The sequence below is a fragment of the Sinohyriopsis cumingii genome, chromosome 13, assembly GCF_028554795.1.
Source record: "Sinohyriopsis cumingii isolate HCF-2022 chromosome 13, ASM2855479v2, whole genome shotgun sequence".
Taxonomy (NCBI): Eukaryota; Metazoa; Mollusca; class Bivalvia; order Unionida; family Unionidae; genus Sinohyriopsis; species Sinohyriopsis cumingii.
In genome coordinates, this window is record NC_142973.1 from 55,359,624 (window position 1) to 55,383,922 (window position 24,299).

Sequence of the window (24,299 nt, forward strand, 5' to 3'; positions counted from 1 at the left end):
CAGCACTTTTCACTAAAGTGCCGACCAAACCAAACATAACAAATAACATGAAGACCCTTAGCCATTTCGAATGACACTACACGAGCGAATCCTGTCAGGTCAAAATCGGGTAATGGCCCATTAATGGCCACTCGCGTCATCGAGTTCGTGGGGTGTCCAAATCTTTTAAAGTATCCAGAGCATTCTCCCATCCCGAGAAAACTTCCTGGATAACACGCAACCATATCAACTGATATCATTTCCTTGTAATTATACTTGGTATTCCACAATCCGCCGTGTCCTTATTCGCAACAACTTAATTGTACATCTTCGAAAAACTCACTTCGGGTTGGCTTCCACGAATTTTTTTCTCTGGCAGCGTGGGCCGTAACTGATGGAACAGTGAAACAATTAGTTAGTAATCGATCAGTATCTTTTGAGTATCTCTGCTCAAGTTTTCTCATTATTTCATGAAGAGATTCTTGACGGTACAAATCGCCGTTAGGTCTTAAAAATTGATCATACTTGCCATCTTCGGAACTTTTAAACAACCACACTGGCACAGGATCGTTTTTACCTATCTCATTAATAGCATCGAACATGTTTCTCCCAGAGTTCTCCCCGGAAAACTCCGGGGGGTAAAATCTTACAGTTCGATCTCGTGAAAATATTGTGACTGCCCTGGTCCACGCGTGAGCGTTATGCTCAACGATATTTCTTGGAGCTCCTTGCGATTTATATTTCGATTCGTATAATACTTTCCCTGCTATCATTCCTACGGTTATTGGGAATGTTAGTGTTTTTTCTAACTCGGCAACATCGTTTATTGTAGCTCCGGTAACCTTCACCCGTTCAGCCCATTTGTTTATTTTTTCACGTCGTAACGCCGTTAGACCGTTTCCGCGCATCACATTTGTAAAATGTTCTGTTACTCGCTCAGCTACACAATTTATTTTTGATAATCTCATTGGGGCAAGATCATTAATGTTGGGTTTTTTATCGGATAAATTCCATAAATGACTGCTGTTACAGGATACGCTCGCTCATAATATGGTTTATCAATCCCAGTCAGCGCTCCTGGTTTGGAATTTTACTCAGTATGACAGCTTTTCCATTAGCAAGGACAGGGTCACGTTTGTCACGGGTAACCCAATTATCTGTTTCTGCTAGCACGATAATTTTTACTCTGAAAAAGTATTTTTGATCACCTTGATATTCATCACCTTGATGTTTATCAAGGGGGAGGTAATCGATAATCGTTTTCGCTCGTGCAGCGTTCATTGTAGCGTCCTTGACATCGTCGTCACGTATAATTTTGAATGTAGACCACACGTGAGATGCTCCATCATCACGAAATTCTTTTTTGGCATCTCTTATAATATCAATCAGATCAGTCAGGGCTCGCCTCCGCGAGTCAGGGGTTAGTCTGTCAAGATCGAATCTGGAAGTTTTCCAGGGCTTGATTTTTGGATAATCTCTCAAATTCATCCATATTATATTTAAGACAAACATTTAAATAATATATATATATATATATATATATATATATATATATATATATATATATATATATATATATATATATATATATATATATATATATATATATATATATATATATATATATATATATATAATGTTTCAAACCAATCAGTGCAAGTGGTTTAAAGTGGAATCTATAACCCCTTGTAACAAATTCTGCAGAAAAGAATTCTGCGGGGGACATTCACAAAGCGTTCGAAGGGGGAGTTTAGGACTAATACTGTGTCTGCGATGTGGTGTTGGAGTCAGCGGTAAAACACAGCTGTGTGCGAGTTGTTGTGGAAAAAGATATCGTGAATTTAAGCGATATTTTGATAAAAAAAAATAACAATGATGCGCTGAAATGTGAGCGCGATTATATAACTAAGTTCTCAGACAAATTATAAATTAGACAAATGACATTATTATTGTATAAATGAACCAAGAATTTGTCAAACATCCTATCATCAAGGATTATGAAACTTCTCGTAATGGAATAGTTAGATATTGTCTGCTGAAGGAACCAATTGGTGTTGTTAATAATTCTGGTTATCTTAGATTTACCGTTGGGAAGAAAAATTACCTCTGTCATCGTTTCGTGTTCGAGGTTTTTCATGGGGTGATCAAGGATGGACTTGTGATCGATCACATCAACCGTATAAAAACCGATAATTCTTTATTCAATCTGAGAGCAGTCACGCAGAGCGAGAATTGTAAACTTGGACAAACTGGCTGTAACAATAAAAGAGCCAATGCAGTTGTATCTATAAATCTAAAGACAAACGAAAAAAAAATATTTCATTCGATGAATGCAGCTGGCAAATATTTTGATATTCACAGATTCTCAATACACTCCGTGGCGGAAAGTATAACCAAATCCGCACTCTCTAAAAAATATAATCAAATGATTACTTTTCATTATTGTTAGATGTAGGTTGCTGTGTTTTATTTAACTTTTTTGTTTGTACTTCGCCAAAATCCGAGGTTTTTTATGTAAATTTTAGCATTATTTAAGGGAGATAACTCCGTTAAGCATATGTCATGCAATTAGTTCCCTCCCCCCCCCTTGATTTCATCAAGGTGGCGCTCTACAGTTTCGTATTTTGCATAGGGTTAGGATTTTAAAGAAAAAGAATTTCCCCGGCTTTCCTCACTGGTTATACTGGCTATTTAAAAAAGACCTTGTATATCTTAGGTATAATGCAAAGAACCTTTAATTCCCTTTATTTTGGTGTATGATTGATGGGTGTACTATGGGTTATAGAGTATACAGCTTGGCCTTACTCCAGATGTGCACCTTTCTAAAAAGTGCTTGCGCAACACTCCCCTTTGATTTCATCAAGGAGATTGCGCAACACGTGTCATTAGCTATTTTACAGGTAATATATTATCCAGCGCGGCAGAACTGTATAGTTATTTTTTCACAGCCATACAATTTGTGGCGTAACCGTCTTATTGTATACACACACTGCATCACAGTCTGTTACAATGCGTTAACATTTCCGCGTTGATAAAATCAAAAATTGTCAGTACAGGTAGGTGTTATTTTTTCACGGGTAATGTTTAGAATTAAAATCCAGTTCAGAACTTAAATTCAGCTGCAAATTGTTAACTGTCTGTAAACAGTTAGGTGCATAATAATTGCTAAAACATATATCATTAGATTAGGACCGTGGCAAGCAGTAGCGGGGTTGATTTTCATTCCAGCAAAGTCAACAGGCAGCGGTTCGAGTCTCGTAACGGGCATATTGTCGACGGTACCGATTAATTGGGTTTTATAATTGGTGGCGGCAGCCGAAGCCGTTCATGTACATCTCTCTCCCACGTCAAATCGTGGGGGGGGGGTTTCACCCCTGGGATTTGATCTTGGGGGGGTATGTACATGAATGCAATACACAGCCTTCTGAATACTCTGACATTTCGTTTCGCTTTCGCTTAGAAAATTCGGTGGAGGTATGTTTGTGACGCGCCCACAAAATAAACAGTAGCGTGGATGCATAAGCTCTAAGTCACATGGGTACCCCACAAAACAAAACATTCAGAAAGAATGCGGCCAAAAGGAAACGATCATGGGGATGCCGAGAAGACCATAAGAAAGATCTTAATAAGGCAAAAGTCTCAAAGGATCCTCGTGGAGACGCATAGGCCAGTGCAGGGGCCCATGAAATGATAACCGCTCATCTTAGCTACTGTTTACTTTTGGTCTAAAATATTTTTCTTTTAAATATATAATATCGGTATATATAATAATATGAATTACGAAAATATCAATGATGTAATTGTTGCTATTAAAAAAATTAGAACGTGACGGAATTAATATATCTGATGAATTAAATCCTGAAAAAAATCATTTCTGATTTTGAAACACTGCAAGAGGCTAAATGCGAAGGACGGTATATTTTGCCTGCTCAGTACAGATTTATAAAAAAATATTCAAACGGCTATGTATCAATCGCTAGCTACGGTAGAAGAAGCACAAATAAATGAATTTGTTTCGTTGTCTCGTGCAATTGAAAAAATTAGATCACAATTATCTGAAGAATACGAATCAAAAAAAATAATTAATACTCGCGTAAGGCAACTAAAAAAAATTTATGTCAGATTGTGAAACGATCGAAAGTTAGACTCCTTGATTTTATGAAGGTGATTTCAGGTGATTTCATCAAGGTGATTTTATCAAGGGTACTTGGAAATGAAGTCAAGTACGTGGAAATGAAATCGAAAGTAAAAAATATATTTTTTACTTGTATCAATCTGATGAGTTAATTTTTTCCACTTGTATCAATCTGATGAGTTAGATAATATTTCCTTAAGTCGATCAAATTTAATGCAAGAGTACGCATAACTTGGAATCTGATCTTCATCACACGTGATCATAGAAATACGTTCTCGCTGTAGTTTATCCAGCTGCGATTGTGTTAATAAAAAATCCTCGTTACCGTATACATCAATAACCAAATCAACTGGGCCGACTAGAAACTGTGTAAACACTTTTTTGATGTAGTTTTCAAGTACTTGCTTGTCGTGTATGAAAACCTTCACATGTTGGTACATTATATAATTACTCGTAAGGTCTAATCGGAAATCTTACGATGAGATCCTTGAAAATCGTAGATATTTGGGATGGCAAATCTTTACGATCGTACAAGTAAATTAATATTAACTATTTCATATCTCAAATCCAGAAGGTGGCCAGACTGGTCTGTTAGTTTGAAATGTATTCTTGATAACAGTGGATTATGACATCGTAGATAGACTGGATTGATTGGCTCTTGCACAATCAGATATCCAGATGGATCTTTCGGGGTGAATGAATAAAGAACAACTCCTTGCTGGGCTTGATTTGATACTGTCGTGTCTGTGCTGTAGCTGCCATCAATTACATCACACACAAGATTCACCACTACCACTGGGGTTATATTTACGATTTCCGGGGATACATGTCGTCCTTGCCCTGTTGGGTCATTGTTGTGCCGGAGAATAGTTGCCGGTGGTAGTGTATTTTAGTACTTCGTAAGTATTTCAGGAAAGAACTTCTCAATGATTTTGTTGGTTAATTTTCTTTATTCGTCTGCGTTTAACCCGGGGAGTTTAAAATTCGGCAGATCAGCCTTTGTTATTTTGTAATAATTGAGAAAGCTTGATTCATATGATTGAGTTGCTGTTGTTATAAGTCTTTCATGAATAAATTCAATATCAGATTGTATTTGATTTAATATTTCTATTTGCTTAATGATTTCATTTTTTGTCGACGACGCGTCAAGGATATACTCGGTTAATAATTGACGTAATTTTTTTTTGTTGCGTTTCATACTCACGACTAATATCTTCAAAAGTAATTTTAATATTTTACTCGCAATACAGTCGCGGCGGTGATCCATAACACCACACCCAACTTTTAGAATCAATCAATGGAATATAAAGTGCGCTCTTATCCGTTGTAATATTTACACCTTTCCATAACGGATTATTTTCATACTTTGGAATATAACCATGATACAATTTTTTGTCGGAGGTAAAGTCAGACTTTCTGGGCTCTGGTAACGGTGGAGGTATAGGTGGTGGAATTTCAGGCCATCCAAACACTGTTCTAATCGAAGATTGATATATATCCACGGCGTAGTCAGGGGAGTTTATCTCAATTGCAGAAGACGGCGTTGGATCATGAACGGTTATCGCTATTTTGGATTCCTTCCCGGTGATATTTTGTATTCGACGTTGCAATTCCTCAATGATTTCTTCGATTTGATAAGACCCGGTTAGTATTCCAACAACGTTCCAGTCGGGTGTACCATCTGATCGGTTTTTATTTGCAAACACAAACGAATTATTTGCTGGTAATCCGCCAAATGATTTTGATCTGATATTGGGCCAACTGTGGTATACTCGCAACTGTGCCAGCGCGATCTCGCTTACCGAAATCTCAGTTGGGAAATTAATACTGAATTCAAGTTTGGTTGAGCTCACTGTTATCATTGAGGTTTTCACGGGGCTTGTGTTTGCGACTATGTCGAGCAAAGCTCGATACTGAAGTGATTCTGTCATTATTCATTTTCGTTTCCTTCAAAACGTGGATTTGTTTGCATGTGTTTGCCATGTTCGTGAATTCGGAATCTGATATTGTTGTATCGTCGAGGCTTGATGATATCAACGACGACAATTTTGAATATGCTGCTGTTGCTGTGATTAGCCGCGTGACATAATCGTGCAATTTTGTGCTCGTACACGTTGATATTTTTTTTCACGATTATATTAAAATCACCAGCCGCGGCCGCTCATGATGAAACGCATATTGTCACCGCGATGGCAGTTGTTCCCGGGGTCAGCGCTGATAACACTACTCCTGTGGATGAAACTAACGCGGATACCGAGTATACTGCAACATCTACAATGACTGCTCGTCGCTGGTATTTTTTGACTTTCAGCGTATACTCGTCAATAATGGTTTTTAACTCTGACTGTCATTCACGCACTTGATCGTATCTATATTGTTGCGCATCTAATGTTGTCGTTGACGCTGTCATCGTTGACTTCGTCGTTGACGCTGTTAACGGGGCCATTTATTATTTTACGCAGTAACCAATTGAGGTGTTTCAGCTACAAATTCCAAACACCACTAGTAAGATGTTGCGTTTAATGTCTTATCGGCTGCTTCCAGTATAAACAATTCTTCGGTTCCGCTATTTAATATGATAATCACAACCCCGGAAAACTTGTCAGTGGTATGTTGCCAGAGATATGTTGTAAATATCTCAAATTTTGCCTCGGAGAACACAGAGAGTCTGTACACGCCAGTGACTGTTGCGGTTTATTTGATAGTATTATTTTGTTTAGACCGTGTTGCGAATCCAGATGATACCGTGTATACTATGTTGGTAATGTGCCTGGGAGTTACCCCAGGTGGGATTTTAATCAAACTGGTTTTATTAACGATCTCAGGAATCCCACTTACGATATCTTGCTGTGTTTGTTTGATTGTGTCAATATTGGTTTTGATATCAGAAAGTTTTGCGTCAACGGTGAGCGGAGTGGCAAAGAATTCTTCTGCGGTTTCATTAATTTTTCTAAAGTTTCTGCGAAGATTTGCAACCGCGTTTACGTGAACGTCGTATTCGGACCGCAGCGTGGATAATTTACTGTCTACGTTGTCGACGTATAGTTTGTTTGCGGCGTCGTTGTCGAATTTTGGAGTTGTTACAGCTACTATTTTGTTTCCGTTCATGTTGAGTTCACCTGTCATTGTGTCACCGGTATTTTTTAAGCGATTAGCAACTCTCTGTATGATTTTATCTCTGATGGTTGTAAACGATATACTTGAGTCTCTGATTTTTCCGCTGTCAGTAAACAAGGGGATGTTATCTGGGGTAGCGCCAAGAACCCTGCGAACTATGTCATTCCATTTGATATTGCTGGTTTTTAGCTTACCATGTCGATCCTGAAAAATAGCAACCTCATCTGGGTCTATTCCGGATAACGATAAAACATTGTCGATTTCATCTTTGCTCGCATATTTTGATAAATCTACATTGCCGCGTTTTTTTTTTTTTTTGTTTTTTTTTGTCTTTGCTTCGATTAGAGATCTTACGTAAATATCAACCATTATTCTTTAGGGATTGTTTAAATCGGTCCGCGGTATACTCGTGCACGCCTTTGTGAGGCAGTTTAGTTGATTTTGATAACGCGTCAAGCACATTAATTACTTCACTGCCGCATATTGGTGGATCGGTTAGTGTTTGTGTTGGTAGCGTTGAGTATCAAACTGGAATGGGAGCGAAAGTACTTTGTACTTTGTGTGTGCATTTTAGAAATTCAACTGGCGGTGCTAACCCATACGAATCGAAAAAAACAATTCCACGTGGATCAATCGCATAAGCAGCCCAGTGAGTTCCAGGGCGTTCGCTGGCGTCGAGATTAATAATTCCAGTTTCTGGATTATTCGGTTGTCTCGGTAACTGATCTCGCATAAAGACGCCTCTGAAATTTTTTATTTTAAGTTGTTTAGCGGCATCGAGCAAATCAAAATTTGACATCGGTGTAAAACTGCTGGTTTTCAAAACAGTTTTGGGTACCATGAGGGCGGAGTTCCTGGAAGTCTTAGGTCCGCTCCTTTTTTTTGTATCCCTGCCCAGTTGCTTTCTTTAATGCCATTCCAGCAGCGGTTCCAACAGCTCCTAACGCAACTGCTTTTGCGACAGCTGGGGCAGCAGCAGCTATTATCGCTGGCAACGCGGCGAGAAGTGGAAATATACCACCGGTTTTAACATGTCCTTGATGGCTTTTGGAGCGAAATCAAGTTGAAGTCCGGTTTGTGCTTGCTTTGCTTTATTGAAATGTTTTAGTTGGGTTTTAGTCAGCGATAACTTGTTTGGGCCACCATTAGCAATTTGGTCATTTTTTAGTGTTATCGTTGTCCCACATGCGCTCGCGTTTTTCGATCGTAATTTCTTTGCCTGAACGGGAGTCAAAGTGACATTAACGCGACTATATGACATTTTTATAATAAACGCGATTGATCTAATTGTCTACATGTTTTCCACTGGTGCATCAACGACTCTCATTCGACCACTAGCACCTTCAAGTAACATTGCCTTGTCGCTAAGTATGACCGTGATTGCTCTATAGGGGCCATAAAAAACTAGCACAACACCTTCGCCCGAGATAACTGGTGGGGTACCAACACGAGCTCGGAAGTGTATATCAACGACAGACTGCTTGGATAAATCAAGATGCTCCAGCGGAAAGTTATAAATCAGGTACAAATTTGTGAAATCAAACTGTGATATTTGCGTCCCAGTATCTATATTTAGATTACGCGCCAGAAACGTCAGCCAGCGATTATATACGCGCGCCACATGATTATGTGTAAAACTTAATGATATGTCTTCAGACAGTTCTTGTTGTCCTTTTATTCTCAACGAAACCTCGGTAACGTTGAGTTTGTCAAATATCATATGAGACCGTTCCTGGTTATTCACCCGACGAATATCTTGCAGCACAATAAAAATATGTCGTGGCGCAGAAACCCCTTGTTGTGATGCTATATGCCAAGTAAATATATCTCTGACGGAACTTTGGATGGCGTCTGTGGTTACTGTTAACCACGATAGCAATGATTTACCACCTTGATTCATAAAAGAGAGTAATCGCAGTTCTTCTGTGATCGATGGAGTTAATACCGGCATCCACAGTGAAAGTTTTGTTATATTTACCATACCAGCATCGACGCCAGCTCTTCGCCAAATCGCATCATTATCATCGGTTTTTCTTACAAGCAAAACTGTGAGTTTACCTCTAAAGATAACATTTCTAGCATCCCTGCAAAATCTGAAGATGTGAGAGAGTGGAATCGCACACGAAAACTTTTATTATTTCCTGACAACATTGCTCGGCGTGTTGCAAATCCCAAGTTGTAAGTCGCGCTAACACCTTTTATAATATCAAAATCAGCACCTGGTCTGGCTTCATGTTCAAAATCAACTGGCTGTGGATCAGCTGCAGTACCTCGTGATGTTTGTAACTTAATATATTGAATATGATCGGCGTTGTCGGAAACATCTTTAGTAAACATCATCGATGGCCCGGATGATCTTGTGTAATCATCAGAATATCTTGCTAGACCAAGTATTGTTGTAGCAACATCGACATCATTCTGAATCGATTCGATATTTTTCCATCAATCATATATGTGGAGCTACTAAACAGTACCATAATACCATTATTGACAAAACCAACTCGGTCATTGACGCCGTAGTTAGTACCATCCGCCTTTACAAGTTCACCTTCTACTTCAATAAACGCCTCAGCGGGCAAAAAGTATCTACTTGCATCATGAACTTGAAGTTCGATACGCCCTCGTTGATTTGGTTGTCGCGCGTCATAGGAATAAAATTGATAATCACGCACTGAGTTATCTCGCTTGACCGGCGCATCTATGTCGAATGCTGAGTCGGATATGCGTTTGAACATTTTATACAATTGCCTATTTTCCAAATGGTGATTATCGTCGTCGCACACGAAGTCCACTTCCTGCTATCAAATTTGCTGTTATATTTCTTTCTGCGTCAACCCCTTGATCTATCAACGCCGCTAGTTTTTGATTTGCAGCTTGATTTATCACCTTACTGACATCCGTGGGCATAATTTCAGTGCTTGCCAGTTTTACTGGTGATGATTTTCGTCTTATTAATCGTGCTAGTCTTTCTTTGATTGCCGAGAACGCCTTACCAGCAACGTTGGCAATTGCACCAGGAGCTTTTTCACCAACAACATTAATAGCTTTCATTGATAATTGTTTTGCAAGAGGACCTACTTTTGGTGCTAACCCCGCAAATAACCCCTGAACATCATCACCGAGTCCATCTCCGTAAGTTGCTCTATAGATTGGTAATCGTGAGTTTACTGCTCTGACCTGCATGGGCGTATAATGTCTATTGTATATGACCATGTTATGCTATTTGCTATTGTTTAACAATTAGTCACTGTGATAGTCATCAACGAGCTCATCAATAAATTCTCGGTAAATATCGATATCCATGATAACACCCTGAAATAATCGTCGGCAAATATCGGCTGCTTCATTGATTATTTCTGGTGAGTTATTTCCAGCCCGTTTTCCTCCTATGAGGACTTCTAGCCGTTGCACATCTTGTACTATGTTTTCAGGACATGATGTTACTATTCCAAATCCGGTTTCTTTTTGTGCTAGTCGGCTGTGCTTTTATCGGTGTTGTTTTTAATGATGTTTTTAACGGCTTTGACAGATCTGCGGTCACAACAGGGCTTGCAACGACCCTTGCTTTAACATCTTTCTTAAATTGTGTAAACTCATTTTCGTATTTTGCCGTGACCCGCTGAATACCTTTATGTGTAGTAAACACCAACCGTTGCCATTGGTCATAATTTAACGATGGTGAACCCGGCTCCAGGTAGCGTTCATGATCATTAAATTCACCTACAAGATCAACCGCGTTATCGTAATTTTTCATCTTAATATTTTTTTCCACATCCTCGCTGATTTTTGCTTTACCAGGTTTGTATTCCGGCGGAGCTTCGGCTCCAGGTAGCGTTTCTGACGCATCTACGAAAACTTCTCCGGGCGGTCTTGCTGCAACTTCCCTGATAGCAGTGGCAGCTCTTGCAGCTGCTTCAGCGGATCGTTCAGCTGCGGTTGCTAGCCATCTTGTCGCAACATTTTGTTCTTGAGCATTACGCGATAATGATGTGGTAACAGGCTTAAACAATAGTTCAGTTGATTCTGTAAAACCTTCCTTAGCTTCTTGTTGTAATTGTAAATTTTTTTCTAAAATCATCTCTGACAGGAAGAAATTTTTTGATTGATTCTAGTCGCTCTCGTGCTAATCTAGCTGTGTAGGATTCCGGGTGTACCATTATTTGGTACAACAATTTTTTAATTCATTGTAGCAGGGAGGGCGACGACAACGAATTGGTTCATTTTTTGTAATCGAAACACCATTAATGGGTTTTTCAACCAAAAACCACATTTGGACTAACTCAGGAGGACCTCCCAAAGAGGTTTATCTCTCCGAGAGTTCCTCTTGAAACGTAGTTGACGTTATTTCTGGTTCAACCCCTCCTTGTGGAGATCTTATTTCGGCATCTGGAACCTTCTAAAGTTTGTATGGTTCGCCCTCCCTGCTGCTAGCTATCAGTGAATAACGAATATATTTCATCTGCTGGGTGAAAACCTTAGGTATATTTTCCAAGATGTATTGAACTCAGTCCATAGTTCAGATCTTTTGAGATTAATCCTAACAATTTATCTCAGAAGTTAGCAATGTATTCTGTGAAATTGTTACTCGGTATTACGTGAGATTTTGCGCTATGGTCAACAGATAAACTTCGTCGTGATTTCCCTTCCTTCACTTTGTTACTTTACACATGTACATACCAAGGTAATAAAATAAAACAGAAGTTGTTTCATTCTTGCCGTTTACCGAATAGGATATACGTTCATAAGTGAATTGGAAGTACTGAATTAACTAAGAATAAAATACTTTCTTTGTAATGAAATGGACATGTCATAACCCCGGTTATTAAATGGCTTGATAAATGAGTTCTGTTCATAAGGAGACAGTAAACGTAAATGACGTCTTCCTTAGAAAGATCGTCCGGTGTAATATGGTTCCCCATTTATAAGTCCCGACAGACGTAATAAACCAATCCATTCATAGGAATATGTCATTTAGCAGGCTTGTACAAATACCCATTGATATAGGAAAAAATAAAAAAATTAAAACCTGAATATTCTTTACGTAAAATATTTCAACTTGCTTCCTTTCCTTTTGTTTCGCAACTATTCCATCTTCTATAATCTTGCCCTGATTCTAATTTATTTGTATTCCGTTATGTCTTTAATTTTCATGACGGAATTGTATCTCTTTGTACGTTCTGTATTCGTTGATGATCAAAAGAAACACTTCATGGCAGAGTGAATCGTCACAATTGTCTTTCATATTATGTCGTCAATACAGTTCAAGTTACTAATGGCAGACGCTACTACTTCATCATACCTTCAAATTGTCTTGTATAATGAGGTTTCCCATTACAGCCGTTGCAAACAAAAATCCATTAAATATTATAAACGACCTTGACCTCAATGTAGCCTCCAGAAAAATAAACTTGTCACAATTTGCAGATGATAGTGGCATATGGAGGAATGGAAATCCTGCCAATAACACAGTAGTTAAAGAAATCCAGCAGAGCCTAGACAACATATGGAGATGGGCGGACAAATGGGGTTTCAAAATATCTCATGAAAAAACTGTGACAATCATATTCACCCCCAAACGAAATAACAACCTAGTCTATCCAAACTTCTATACACAAAATCAATTAATCAAATAAGTAAAAGTAGTAAAATTCCTAGGAATGTTCTTTGACAACCACCTCACATGGAAACAGCACATTGAACAACTCACCCAGAATTGTAACAAAGATCTCAATTTACTCAGGAACATCACAGGGACTGACTGGGGATCCAACCAGGAAACCCTCCTCACGATATATAAAAGCCTAATTAGATCAAAACTGGATTACGGTTGCCAAGCATATAACTCGGCTAAGCAGCCTGTACTACAAAAACTTGACACTATCCAGAGAAAAGCCTTGCTATTATGCACAGGAACACTCCCCTCAACATCATTAGAAGAACTACAAACACTAACAGGAGAACTACCCTTAAAATTACGTAGGCAAGAACTGCTCCTCCGATACTCCATTCGATTAGATACCCACCCAGACAACCATCCCACCAAAATAGCTATAAATAAGTGTAAAGTTGTCTTCAAACCCAAAATCATACCCATCACACCAAGTGGCAAAGTAATCGTTGAACTAAGAGAAAAGATACCTCTACTAAAAAAACAGGTAACAAACAATACAGACCAGAACAAATCACCATGGTTACAAAAACCACCAAGGATTAACATTGAAGCTACCAAATTAGGCAATAAAGAAGGACAAGAAAACTTACTAAAACCTGTACTGGTAAACGATATCAACCAAAAAATACCCGGACTATGTTAAAATATATACCGATGGATCAAAAACAAACAACCCACCAAGAACAGCAGCAGCAATAGTCATCCCTGAATTCAATATACAAACGGGATCCAGATTACCTGACTATTGCTCCATTTACACCACTGAATTCTGGGCTATACTTGAATCACTACAATGGATCAAAGACAACCAAATACCTAAAGCAGTCATTATAAGCGATTCCCTAAGCGTTATCAAATCGATCCAAAATCGCAATACACACTCTAGGGAACAATTCCTCGACAGAGCATGCCAATTAATCGACAATATCACCACAGCACATCAATTAGTCGAGCTCATGTGGATACCGTCGCACATTGGAATCTCTGGCAACGAAACAGCAGACAAAGTTGCAAAAACCAAACTAGGAGATCAAAACTCTATCAAGCTTAACTATAGCTCTACAGAAGCAATAAGCTTCGCACAAACATATATAGACCAAACATGGCAAGATTTTTGGAACTCCTCCACAAAAGGGAAAAATCACCATGAAACCCCAAAAAACGTAGATAGGAACATACAGCTACCTAAGGGTACCTATTTAGAACAGAAAACCATAAACAGGATAATAACTGGAAAAACTAAACTAGCAAGCAGTTTTGGAAGGTTTATAGGACCCAAACCAGCAACCATTAACTGCTTTAACTGCCACACCACCGAAGATCTACACCACGTATTCAATATATGCCCAAAATATCAACTCGCTCGGAAAATATTTATCAAAAACCAAAAAGAGATTGGATTACCACACACATACCCAGAGATACTTATGGACTCTAATAAAAATAAACAATCAGCATATAAAAATATAAATCAATTCAAAGACTCAGCAGGACTTAGGAACAAAATATAATTACTATCCCCACAAACCCAAAAGACCCAGTAACTAGCTAAATAAATGTAGAAGCCACCACATAAAAAACCATAACATATCATTCAATTTTATAAAAGTATTAATAAATAATTCACTTACGAAGCACCTACAAAAAACTAAGGAAACCGCAAAATCGGATGACCTAGATGTCCTTAACGAACCGAGTAATCAGCTAGGATTCCTGTCCTAGATGTCTTTAACGAACCGTGTAATCGGCTAGGACTCCGGTCTCTTGCTAAATAAAGTATAAATAACATTCAATCTCTAAAAACATCAATTAATAAATAACTTAAAGAGGTAATATCTAAAAACTTATAAATAACATAACGTAGGAAACACACCCTAAACACCTCGACTAGTAATACCATAATAATCTTGAAAATCTCTCTTCATACATGATATCTACTAAGAACCTCTATAAACAGCATAGAACATCCCCCCCTCCTTTTAGAACATTTTGAAGAGAAAAAAAAATCTCGAAAAAAACAAAAAAAAAAATCTCGAAAAAAAATAAAAAAAATAAATAAAAGGCAAATGCAACAAGAAAACAGCGATGTAAAGCAAGCAGGACCGTTCCCGAGCTCTCCTTCCCACTAATGACAGCCAACCATTCAACTGTAGGGACCTTTATGGACCCACAGATTGAGGCCAAACTATCAGGGTTCCTTGAATCCATAAAAGCCTGGGGGAGGTGGCACCATCCCTTCCCCAGGAACAACTAGCAGGTTGCGGTGCAGTCAGAAAAAAAGTGGCACATGCACAATTGTGCGAACGCTACTATAATTAAACTCAACAACAACATTAAATATTGCAATAAATCGGCTACAATCAAAAGGTGGTTATTCCCAAACCACCTAAACAGAACGTTTTCATTCTTATACCACCTGTAACAGTTGCCATGCAGCTCTCCAACCAATTCAAAATCGGTATCATGCTAGGCACTTTAATATCACCTCAATAACTGTGGTTCTCTTTGACCAAATAATATGAAATCGGGTTAATCTTATGAACAATATTGTTGAATCCATTGTCAGTTTTGCCTTTCAAGGGCTTCGCTGTTAGTAGTGCATAATATAATATAACGATGAGGAACATGTCCCCATCCATTTAGTATTCTATTTCTTTATCTGTATCTAATCACTACAAACATATAACAGTGCCTAGGTAAGACATTTTTGGACTCACCGCTTATAATGAATGAGTATTGATATTAATTTTTACAATATATTTTATAACTTTTAAAAAGGAATTGTAATTCATAAAATTTACTTCCACTAGTAGCTGTGGTCTTGAAAAACAACAGTAACAAGAACAAGAAATAAAGAATGCAAGAAAATATAGAAGAATAGGTAACCAGGAGGAAATACGTAAGATATGAATAGATGTTTTTCGAAAATGCTTAGAGTGAATAAAAATAGGGGAGAAGGCTGCCTTTCTAATAGTACATTTCGATTCAGTCCATGATGGGTTCCGCTGTGTAGAATTAGTTCTTTGTGGGGAAAGATTTTATACAATGCCCCAACTTTTCATAATTCTTTTAAATTAAATTGTTATTCTTTGTTATGTGTAATTCAAAAAGATTATTCATTTTTAAAATTTAAATCAGGTCTTGTAGATCCAAATTATTTGTTATCTATAAGTGATATTTAGTAATAATTAGGCACTTTATTGCAGTATAATCGGTTTAGTAGTATGTTTTAATTGTTCACTGTTTATATTTGTGATTTTAGCAGTTTTAGCCTCTTCTCAAAATAAAATTGTTATTGTGCTTTGTTGAGTTGTGAGCATCTTTTTGTCAGTAAAGTCTCATTTCTTCCTACATAAATAATCTGTATTATTTATTTTTAAATCTGTATTATTTATTTAAATCTGTATTATTCATTTATGTAAACTACAAGTTAGATTAAAGTACATCTTCTAAAATTACATGGTAGTTAATCGTGTCTTTACTAAACGAAACTGGAATGAGAATGTTGACAATTGTTTTCAAATGCATCCTTGATGGTGACAAATTGTTTACCTCTACATCTTTTACAAATACAAATGCATAATGTAGTGAACGGTAAGAACAAAGTTTAATATTGCACGGTAAATTTTGTCGATATTCTTTAATATCGCATGGTAAATTGTGTCTATATTGTTTAATGGTTTCGGTCGAAATTTGTGTGCAAGTACAAATATATGCTATCTATTGTCCAAAGATGTTAGATTATTTAGGAATATTATTTTCTTTTGTGTCGTTATACATTACGACTGGTAAAACTCAAGACGCTATCAGAAAGTTCCGAACTAAGTCAATGTGAATTAGCAAGCTTAATAATTTCTTTGATATCTATTCTTGATGTTGGACCTATCAACATTTCTTTTTTTTTAAAACAACTTCTTTGAAAATCAGCTTTTATGAAATTGAGAGAGAATTAAAATTCCGCATTGTAAATAGAGTTGAAAATGTTTATTGTTTCACTCGTCATTTATCTATTGGTAAAAGCGGTGCAATTTATTACCTAAAAAGTTACAATCATCTGGTTATGAATTATCTGCAGACAATGTTTTGCCGAATGTTCATTTCTAATTTTCATCCTCCCAAACATTTTGCTTTTCATGCCCTTTTCTCATTAGCTTTAAAAACTGACACATTTCATTTTTGATGAAATAAAAAACAAATTAAAGCAGCTTCTCCAGATATGAGATAAGAAAGCGTGTTCATTAAGCTATATGAATTTGTATTATTCTTTTATCGTGTTGATTAAGCTATATACATGTGTACATTTTCTTTTATCGTGTTGATTAAGCTATATACATGTGTACATTTTCTTTCATCTTGTTGATTAAGCTATATACATGTGTACATTTTCTTTCATCTTGTTGATTAAGCTATATACATGTGTACATTTTCTTTCATCTTGTTGATTAAGCTATATACATGTGTACATTTTCTTTCATCTTGTTGATTAAGCTATATACATGTGTACATTTTCTTTCATCTTGTTGAGTAAGCTATAAAAATTTGTATATTTTTATTTCATCGTGTTGATTACGGTATATTAATTTGTACCGTTCTTTTCATCGTGTTGATTAAAATAAATGAATTTGCATCTTTCCTTTCATCTTGTGATATTTTACTCTTCGTGTTGTTTCTTTAGCTTTTGGTATTTAAAACTAATGTGATTGTTTTCCAACTTGTCTGTCAAGTTAAAATCTGTGTTGGTAGTTTGTAAATTTACTTTCCCTGCTGATTTCTGTATCCTATATTTATCTTGCTGTTATCTTTGTTTTACTTTCTATTGATATTCTAGAAGTATTGTGATGGTAGTTCAATATAACTTCAACGTAATAAAAACGTTATTTGCAAGTGATCATAACAAAGGCAGTATGTGGAAAAGATGATATTTCGATGTTACCGTGAATATTGAAAATTAATTTGAAATTTATTTGGGTAAATGAAATAAACGGATACAACGGTTTCTAAAAAATGTGAAGAATAGAAAAACGTGAGTGAATTCGGCGGTCGGTACTGTAAACTATGTAAAACAACAAACAATAATCAATGGTGGAATGGAAATAAGGAGTAGATGAGAAAATGAAATGAAAATTTACAGCACCATAATGATTAGTACCTTAAGAGATACAACAAGTCCGATAATTACAAGAGGTCACACTTAACAAGAACTAGAAATCGATATGAGTTAAGAGATGACATGAAATTCGAAAGAACCAAATAAATATTTTATGTTCTGTCCGTTGGTTGTAACCTTGATGGATCAACGTCACAAATTCTGATGATATTTCAGACTGATCATTGATTCCGTATTAATAGGCAAGACATAACTGATCCAGATCAACAAAGGAAATGCTTTCCTTGGTCAAAGACTAGGTATAAGATTTCCATTGATACACATCATGAGAAAATGCTTTTATTTAGTCACACACTGTGTATATGATTGTCAGTGGTAACATATCATGAGAAAATGCTGTACGTGTTCACATGCTAGGTATATGATTGATAGTGGTAACAAATCTAAAATTGATAATTACTTTATTAGATCCGCTGATCGAAGTGTTTAGATAAGCATAAATTTTAATATGAACAATGGTTAGTTGTAAGTTGACTAAAAAGTTTACTTTCATTAGTGAAAAATAATTTGAAATGAACTCTGAAAATAAACCTTGCCATAAAGGATATAAGAAAACTTATAATAAACATCATGAACGGAAAAAACAATATGGTGTAAAATTCAAAGTTTAGAAAACATAAAGACAGAACATTCAACCAGCTATAACGTTGAAATTACTCTGTATTACATCATTTAACTTCTATTAATTTGGCTTAACTTTGCTTAACTTGAAGGTCTCAATAAAGATGACCTTCATGTTGATCATTTCATTCCATGTTCATGATTTTAATTTGCCTGATCCGGAACAAATGGAGCAATATTATTCTTTCTCGATCATTTAAACTTGTATAAAATATCATCTTCGTACAAATGAGAGACCGGTCCATAACATGCACCCTTATTTGTAAGAAATATCAGTATTTCTTTAATCCTTTCAAAATGATTTGAGCTTTAAGTAAATTTTGCAATTATTATGTCTGAATCTAGAACTTTATATTGAGGAAACGCGTACTTTTTTTAATCGAACTTTGTTCTCCAGAAATTATAGTTCTGTGTTCAGTAATAATTGTAGAATGACCTTGTTAAGATTAAGAGACCTTCCAATTATGCTGTACATTGTCCTGAATACAGATATGCATGTTTGCAAACTTCAAAATGCGTACTTTTCTCTTGTTGGATCACATTTCTATCGGTGATAATAATGCTTATATATTTAATTATTATAATCAGTAAAAGCAATCTGCAACTCAGTTTCTTTTCTAAAGCATCGCATGAAATATTTTTGATGTTTGAAATCAACTAATCTTCAATTTCTCGTATAATTTTAACGCAACTAGCCTTGATACAGTTCTAACCCCTCCAATCTTTAAAACACTATATTTCATATTACTGGCATCGTTTCTTTCGTGATAAACTAATGAATGATTGTATTGCCACATTGAAAACTGTTAAATTTAATACATTCTAGCTTTATGTCTTTATTTATTATTTGCAACTAATGTCAAAGTATTGTTTGCAATTGTCCTAATAGTGTTATGTATATTTAATTTGTATTGTGTGATTTACTTTTGTCCGTATTTGAGCGTAGGAGTTTGGGCATATACGACAAATGTAATTTTGTAAACATGTTTACTTAGGTTTTTATATTAGGGTTGTTTATATAGTAATTATTTATTCTTATCTATAAGTTCATTTGTTTTTAGTTTGAGTTGAGAAGATTTACTTATTTAAAATATCCAATGGAATTACAATGTGCTCATTAATCATTTTCTGACTAAATCACTTTTTTGGAATCACTGTGAATTCATTCAAGGATATTTTGGAATATATCGCTGTGATATATCAAGACTGTTGTCGCATCAGCACATTCAAAACTTCGAATTAATAAGAAACACTAAACTTTTGGATTCGTGATAGACCTTTTAGGACTAAGTGGGATTTAATTCCCAATATTAGAAGTTTTGTTTTACATTTTCAATTCATATTATAGGAAAATAAATTATTTGTTGAGTTTTACTAAACCAAACCTGTTGGTCTTTCGATCATTCCTATTACATAGTTTAAGACCATAGAGTCGTAACAATAGTCTGACTTGTTTAGAAATTGCTTGCGATTTTCAAACACCCAGGTGTTTCTGCTATTGAATTTCTTTTACATTTTGAGATCTAATGTTCTCGTAGTCAAATGCGGATTTTTAAAAATAAGGGAAACTATGAGTGGATCAGCACTGTCAGTATAACATCTAGTAGTATATTTTGGGTATATTAACTTGAATTGGCTAATGGAATATTTCAGCAAAATCAGAACATCAACAAAGGACTTGTATATGATATCATCGTTTGTTTTGCTTGGCATTTTTTAATCCGATAAAACAAAATGAACTAAACTAAATCCACAACTCAGATGATCAAATTTGCCAAACGCTCCCAGCGAAAAATAAAAACAATCAATAATAAAAGTATTCTTAATTAATTAAGACTTTAACAATTAGGTGGTGTCCCTTTTCATTATAAAACAACACTCTAATAGATCTCAGAATGCAAACGTAACATAGAGCCTAGAAGTACCTTATATGACACACGGTACTAATGATATGGAAAAACTGGACGCAGCCTGGAAATGGGTGAACATAAATTAGAGTATATATGGGTTTGGCTGACTAGGATTGGTTAATAATGTAAGTTATGTTTTAGGAAAAAGAATATTTTGAGACCTTATCCTAGCTGTAAGTAAGAAAAAAGACACTTTGTTTCACTGATGGAATTTTATTCCTTCAACAGTCTTGAGTTTGGAACACTCATTACTAAAATTAGCACCTGACTCTTTGGTGCGGAATTGAAATCACATGTTTCAAACACATGCAGGTCCATAAAATGCCGCGGCTCATATCCTTTCCTCAACACAGAAGCTGACATCCAGGTTTCATCTATACTGATAAATATAGATTTGATTATGAGCACTCGTAAATTTTAAGTTATTGAATTTTTAATATCATGGTGTTTACATAGGTTTACTATTGGAACTGAATTAGTACCATGAGTCCTATACCCGGCAAATCATTTGTGCACCAAAAGAACTAACCAGTAACAAATTGAGCTGCAATAGGAATTCTTCTCAACACTGGGCATTCTTTTAGACTCCTTGATTCAATGCAATCTCTGAACACAAAGGATTATGCTACGAAACTCTTGCACTCGCCGAACAACTTGGTTACAAGACTGTAACTGGAACCTCATTACCAGATAAAGGAACATACAACGTTACGATGATATTGGGAGTCTCTGTATTTTTTTTTAATCAGTGAATAAAACTAAGCTTTAGAAAATATTTTCCATCAAAATTGCCATTATAGACATTCTAAGACCGCAATTACTATATACATACCACTCCTTATCTTAAAATGACGCCCAGAAATAAAGAAATAATTAAGAGTGAATAATATATACAGAGGAAACTCGATCTAAACGTGGGCATTTATCTAATTCGCAGTTTTATTTGAACGGTCTTTTGATAAAAGAATAATACTAGAAAATTGCATTCTATGATCTGTTGTACTTGATGCCGTTATGATAAAAACCCGCTCCTTTTTCTTCCTTGGCATCAAGCACCTTTTTGTTGTATTATTATGAAATAGAAATAAAACGTTTCTCACTTCTTCTAATATCACCCATTTTTTCATTTAATATCTATGTTTGGCCAGGCTGTACAGAAAAAGACTTATTACATAAAATAACGCTCCAAGAAAATCATTAACAAAAATATTTAATGAAGACAGCAAAACCCGGTAAGCACTGCAAAAAAAGAGTAATTTCCTCCAGACCTCAAGGAAACCACACACTTCTCATATTATGTTTTATGAAAAATGAGTTCATTTATAGCAAAGTATGGTATTTTAAATCCTAGTTTAGTTTTTAAAAACACAATCTCTCTCCCTCCCCCCCCCTTAACTTCCTAAGGACGTGACGAACACACTTAATACAGTTAAACTTTCTAAGCCAATACAGTTAACGTTCCTAAATCAGCCATTCTATAACCCGTCCTCGTCCACAAACTTGCCTTACATTTTGGTCACTGTGGAGTCATTGCGATATTATTCAAACCTCCTTGCACTGGTTATCACTTCAAAAGGGCAAAAAGCTATCATGCGCGTGGCGAACGTTTCAGAGACGTTTCCTTGCAAAGACTATTAAAACAAAACCGTTATTGTACCTAGAAACAACAGCTCTTAAACACGAGTCTTTTATAAAAAGGTTGATAAAGAAAATAGCACTTTCCCTACGCGTTGAACTACTGTCGATCCAAATTGAATCATTTACTTTGCGTAGAAATAAGCGTTCTTTTGCAAATAAATTGATTTTAAAATTTTAGTTAATAACCTACATCGCGAATGAACTTATTTTCCTTTCCAATAAAGTTATTTTAGTATTTTATATTCTTGGCAGAGAAACTTATTTTCGACTTTAATGAAGATAATCGGATGAAAGATGTATGTATGTATGTATGTATGTATGAGATACCGCCAATACATCATGTAGATACGGAAATCCTTTACCTTTCATAGTCTCGCTATTTTCACTCTCCTAAAGTAACACCGTCTCGGGGTTTTAATAATTATTTCATATCTAACGGCAGATCAACACGTGAAAGATTATATCATGCTGTTGCGACTGTACGGTTATAAACTAAGTAAAAGAAAGAAGCAAAACCAGCATGTTTTGTAACACGTAACAAATTCTCAAAATTAAATAATAAAAATTTACAGGAAATTGGAGTATTATGAATGAAATCAAAATCAATCCTAAAAAAAATTCTACACAAGTCCAAATGAATCGAGTTTTCCGAATGAATTCCATGACCTCGAATGTGCAGATGGATTAACAGTCTTCATGTATCACAATGGTAGTGTCCAGAACTCCTTTGAATAAATTCACGATAAACACAGAATATTATGATTTTTAAAATTCCAATGAATAATACAAGCAAATGTGTCCTCTCAAATTACATCTAGACACAACATTAACACATCTATAGACTGATGTTAGCACAAGAATATATGACATAAGAATGAATTAACCGTCCACCCATGCCTTCTTATACACACTCAAATGGCCCTAAATCGAATTTTTTTTTCCTATTCGCTACCTGACTTCTATCACAAAAATCCATGTTACAAAAAGAACCCACCTGACCGAGCCATCCAATGGGAATTTTCTCCGAACTCGTAAAAAGGCTTAATATAAATAGCATTATTAAGGATCGTAAACTCCTATTTATGGATCCTATGCAATCTACAAGTACTTGCTAAAAGTAAAAGACAATACCGATATACATGACAATGCTTAGGCAATCTGAGTAACGTGCCTCAGTCAAAGACACACGACTGCTGTCAATTCAGCCTGGTCTAGGTGGAGTTTGAACCCGCACCCTTCTGGTGGTGAGAACAACCAGCCAACCACTCAACTACTTCTGCTCGCACTACATTCTAAAGAAAGGGATATCCGCAACTCTAAATGTATGGGTCACTGATGAAACATTTTCTTTTTAAGATTACCAGTGTGCATTGTATACTTTTGTTCATCTTACTCACCACTTAGGCAAAGTAAAATTTCGGCTTAATCTCGTTGTTATTGCACAGTACAGGGGAAATGGGGAATATACGTATTAGCGATCTACCGTATAATGAGATCCATTCTCCTTGTGACTGCCAATACATTTCTTCAGGAAACGCAGCTTGGCTCTGGATTTGGGTTTGATTACATAAACTGTTCGCACTGACCCTCTTCGTTGAATCTGTGGATGAAACATATATTATTCGCAACGAGAGCACTGTGGTGTAAACGACGTTTGAAAACTTTAACACATAAGTATGACAATTACTGACGAAAAAGACGACATTTTGTCAGACAAGGTCGCGTAAGTATAATAACTATTGACTACTGCCCACATTGACAACGATGTGTAATCAATGATAACTTAAATATGATAATTACTGACGAAGAAGACGACGGACTAGAGCCCTCTCTGCTGTATAATCATATCCACTCCTTCATAGAGCCCTGTCTACCGTAGTATATCATATCCACTTATATTTTATAGAACCCTGTCTACCGCAGTAATCATATCCACTCCTTGATAGAGCCCTGTCTACCGCAGTATATCATACCCACTTCTATTTTATAGAGCCCTGTCTACCGCAGTAATCATATCCACTCCTTTGATAGAGCCCCGTCAATCGTAGTATATCATATCCA

General features: G+C 36.1%; 1 protein-coding gene across 1 annotated transcript in view; it reads right to left on the reverse strand.

Moving 5' to 3' along the window:
* LOC149785600 (uncharacterized) overlaps positions 1-24,299 on the reverse strand; it is a 65,542-nt gene that overhangs the window by 32,754 nt on the left and 8,489 nt on the right. Inside the window, exon 4 of the mRNA XM_089979409.1 lies at positions 23,722-23,838. Coding sequence (XP_089835535.1) covers positions 23,722-23,838 — 117 coding nt within the window. The remainder of the gene's footprint in view (positions 1-23,721; positions 23,839-24,299) is intronic.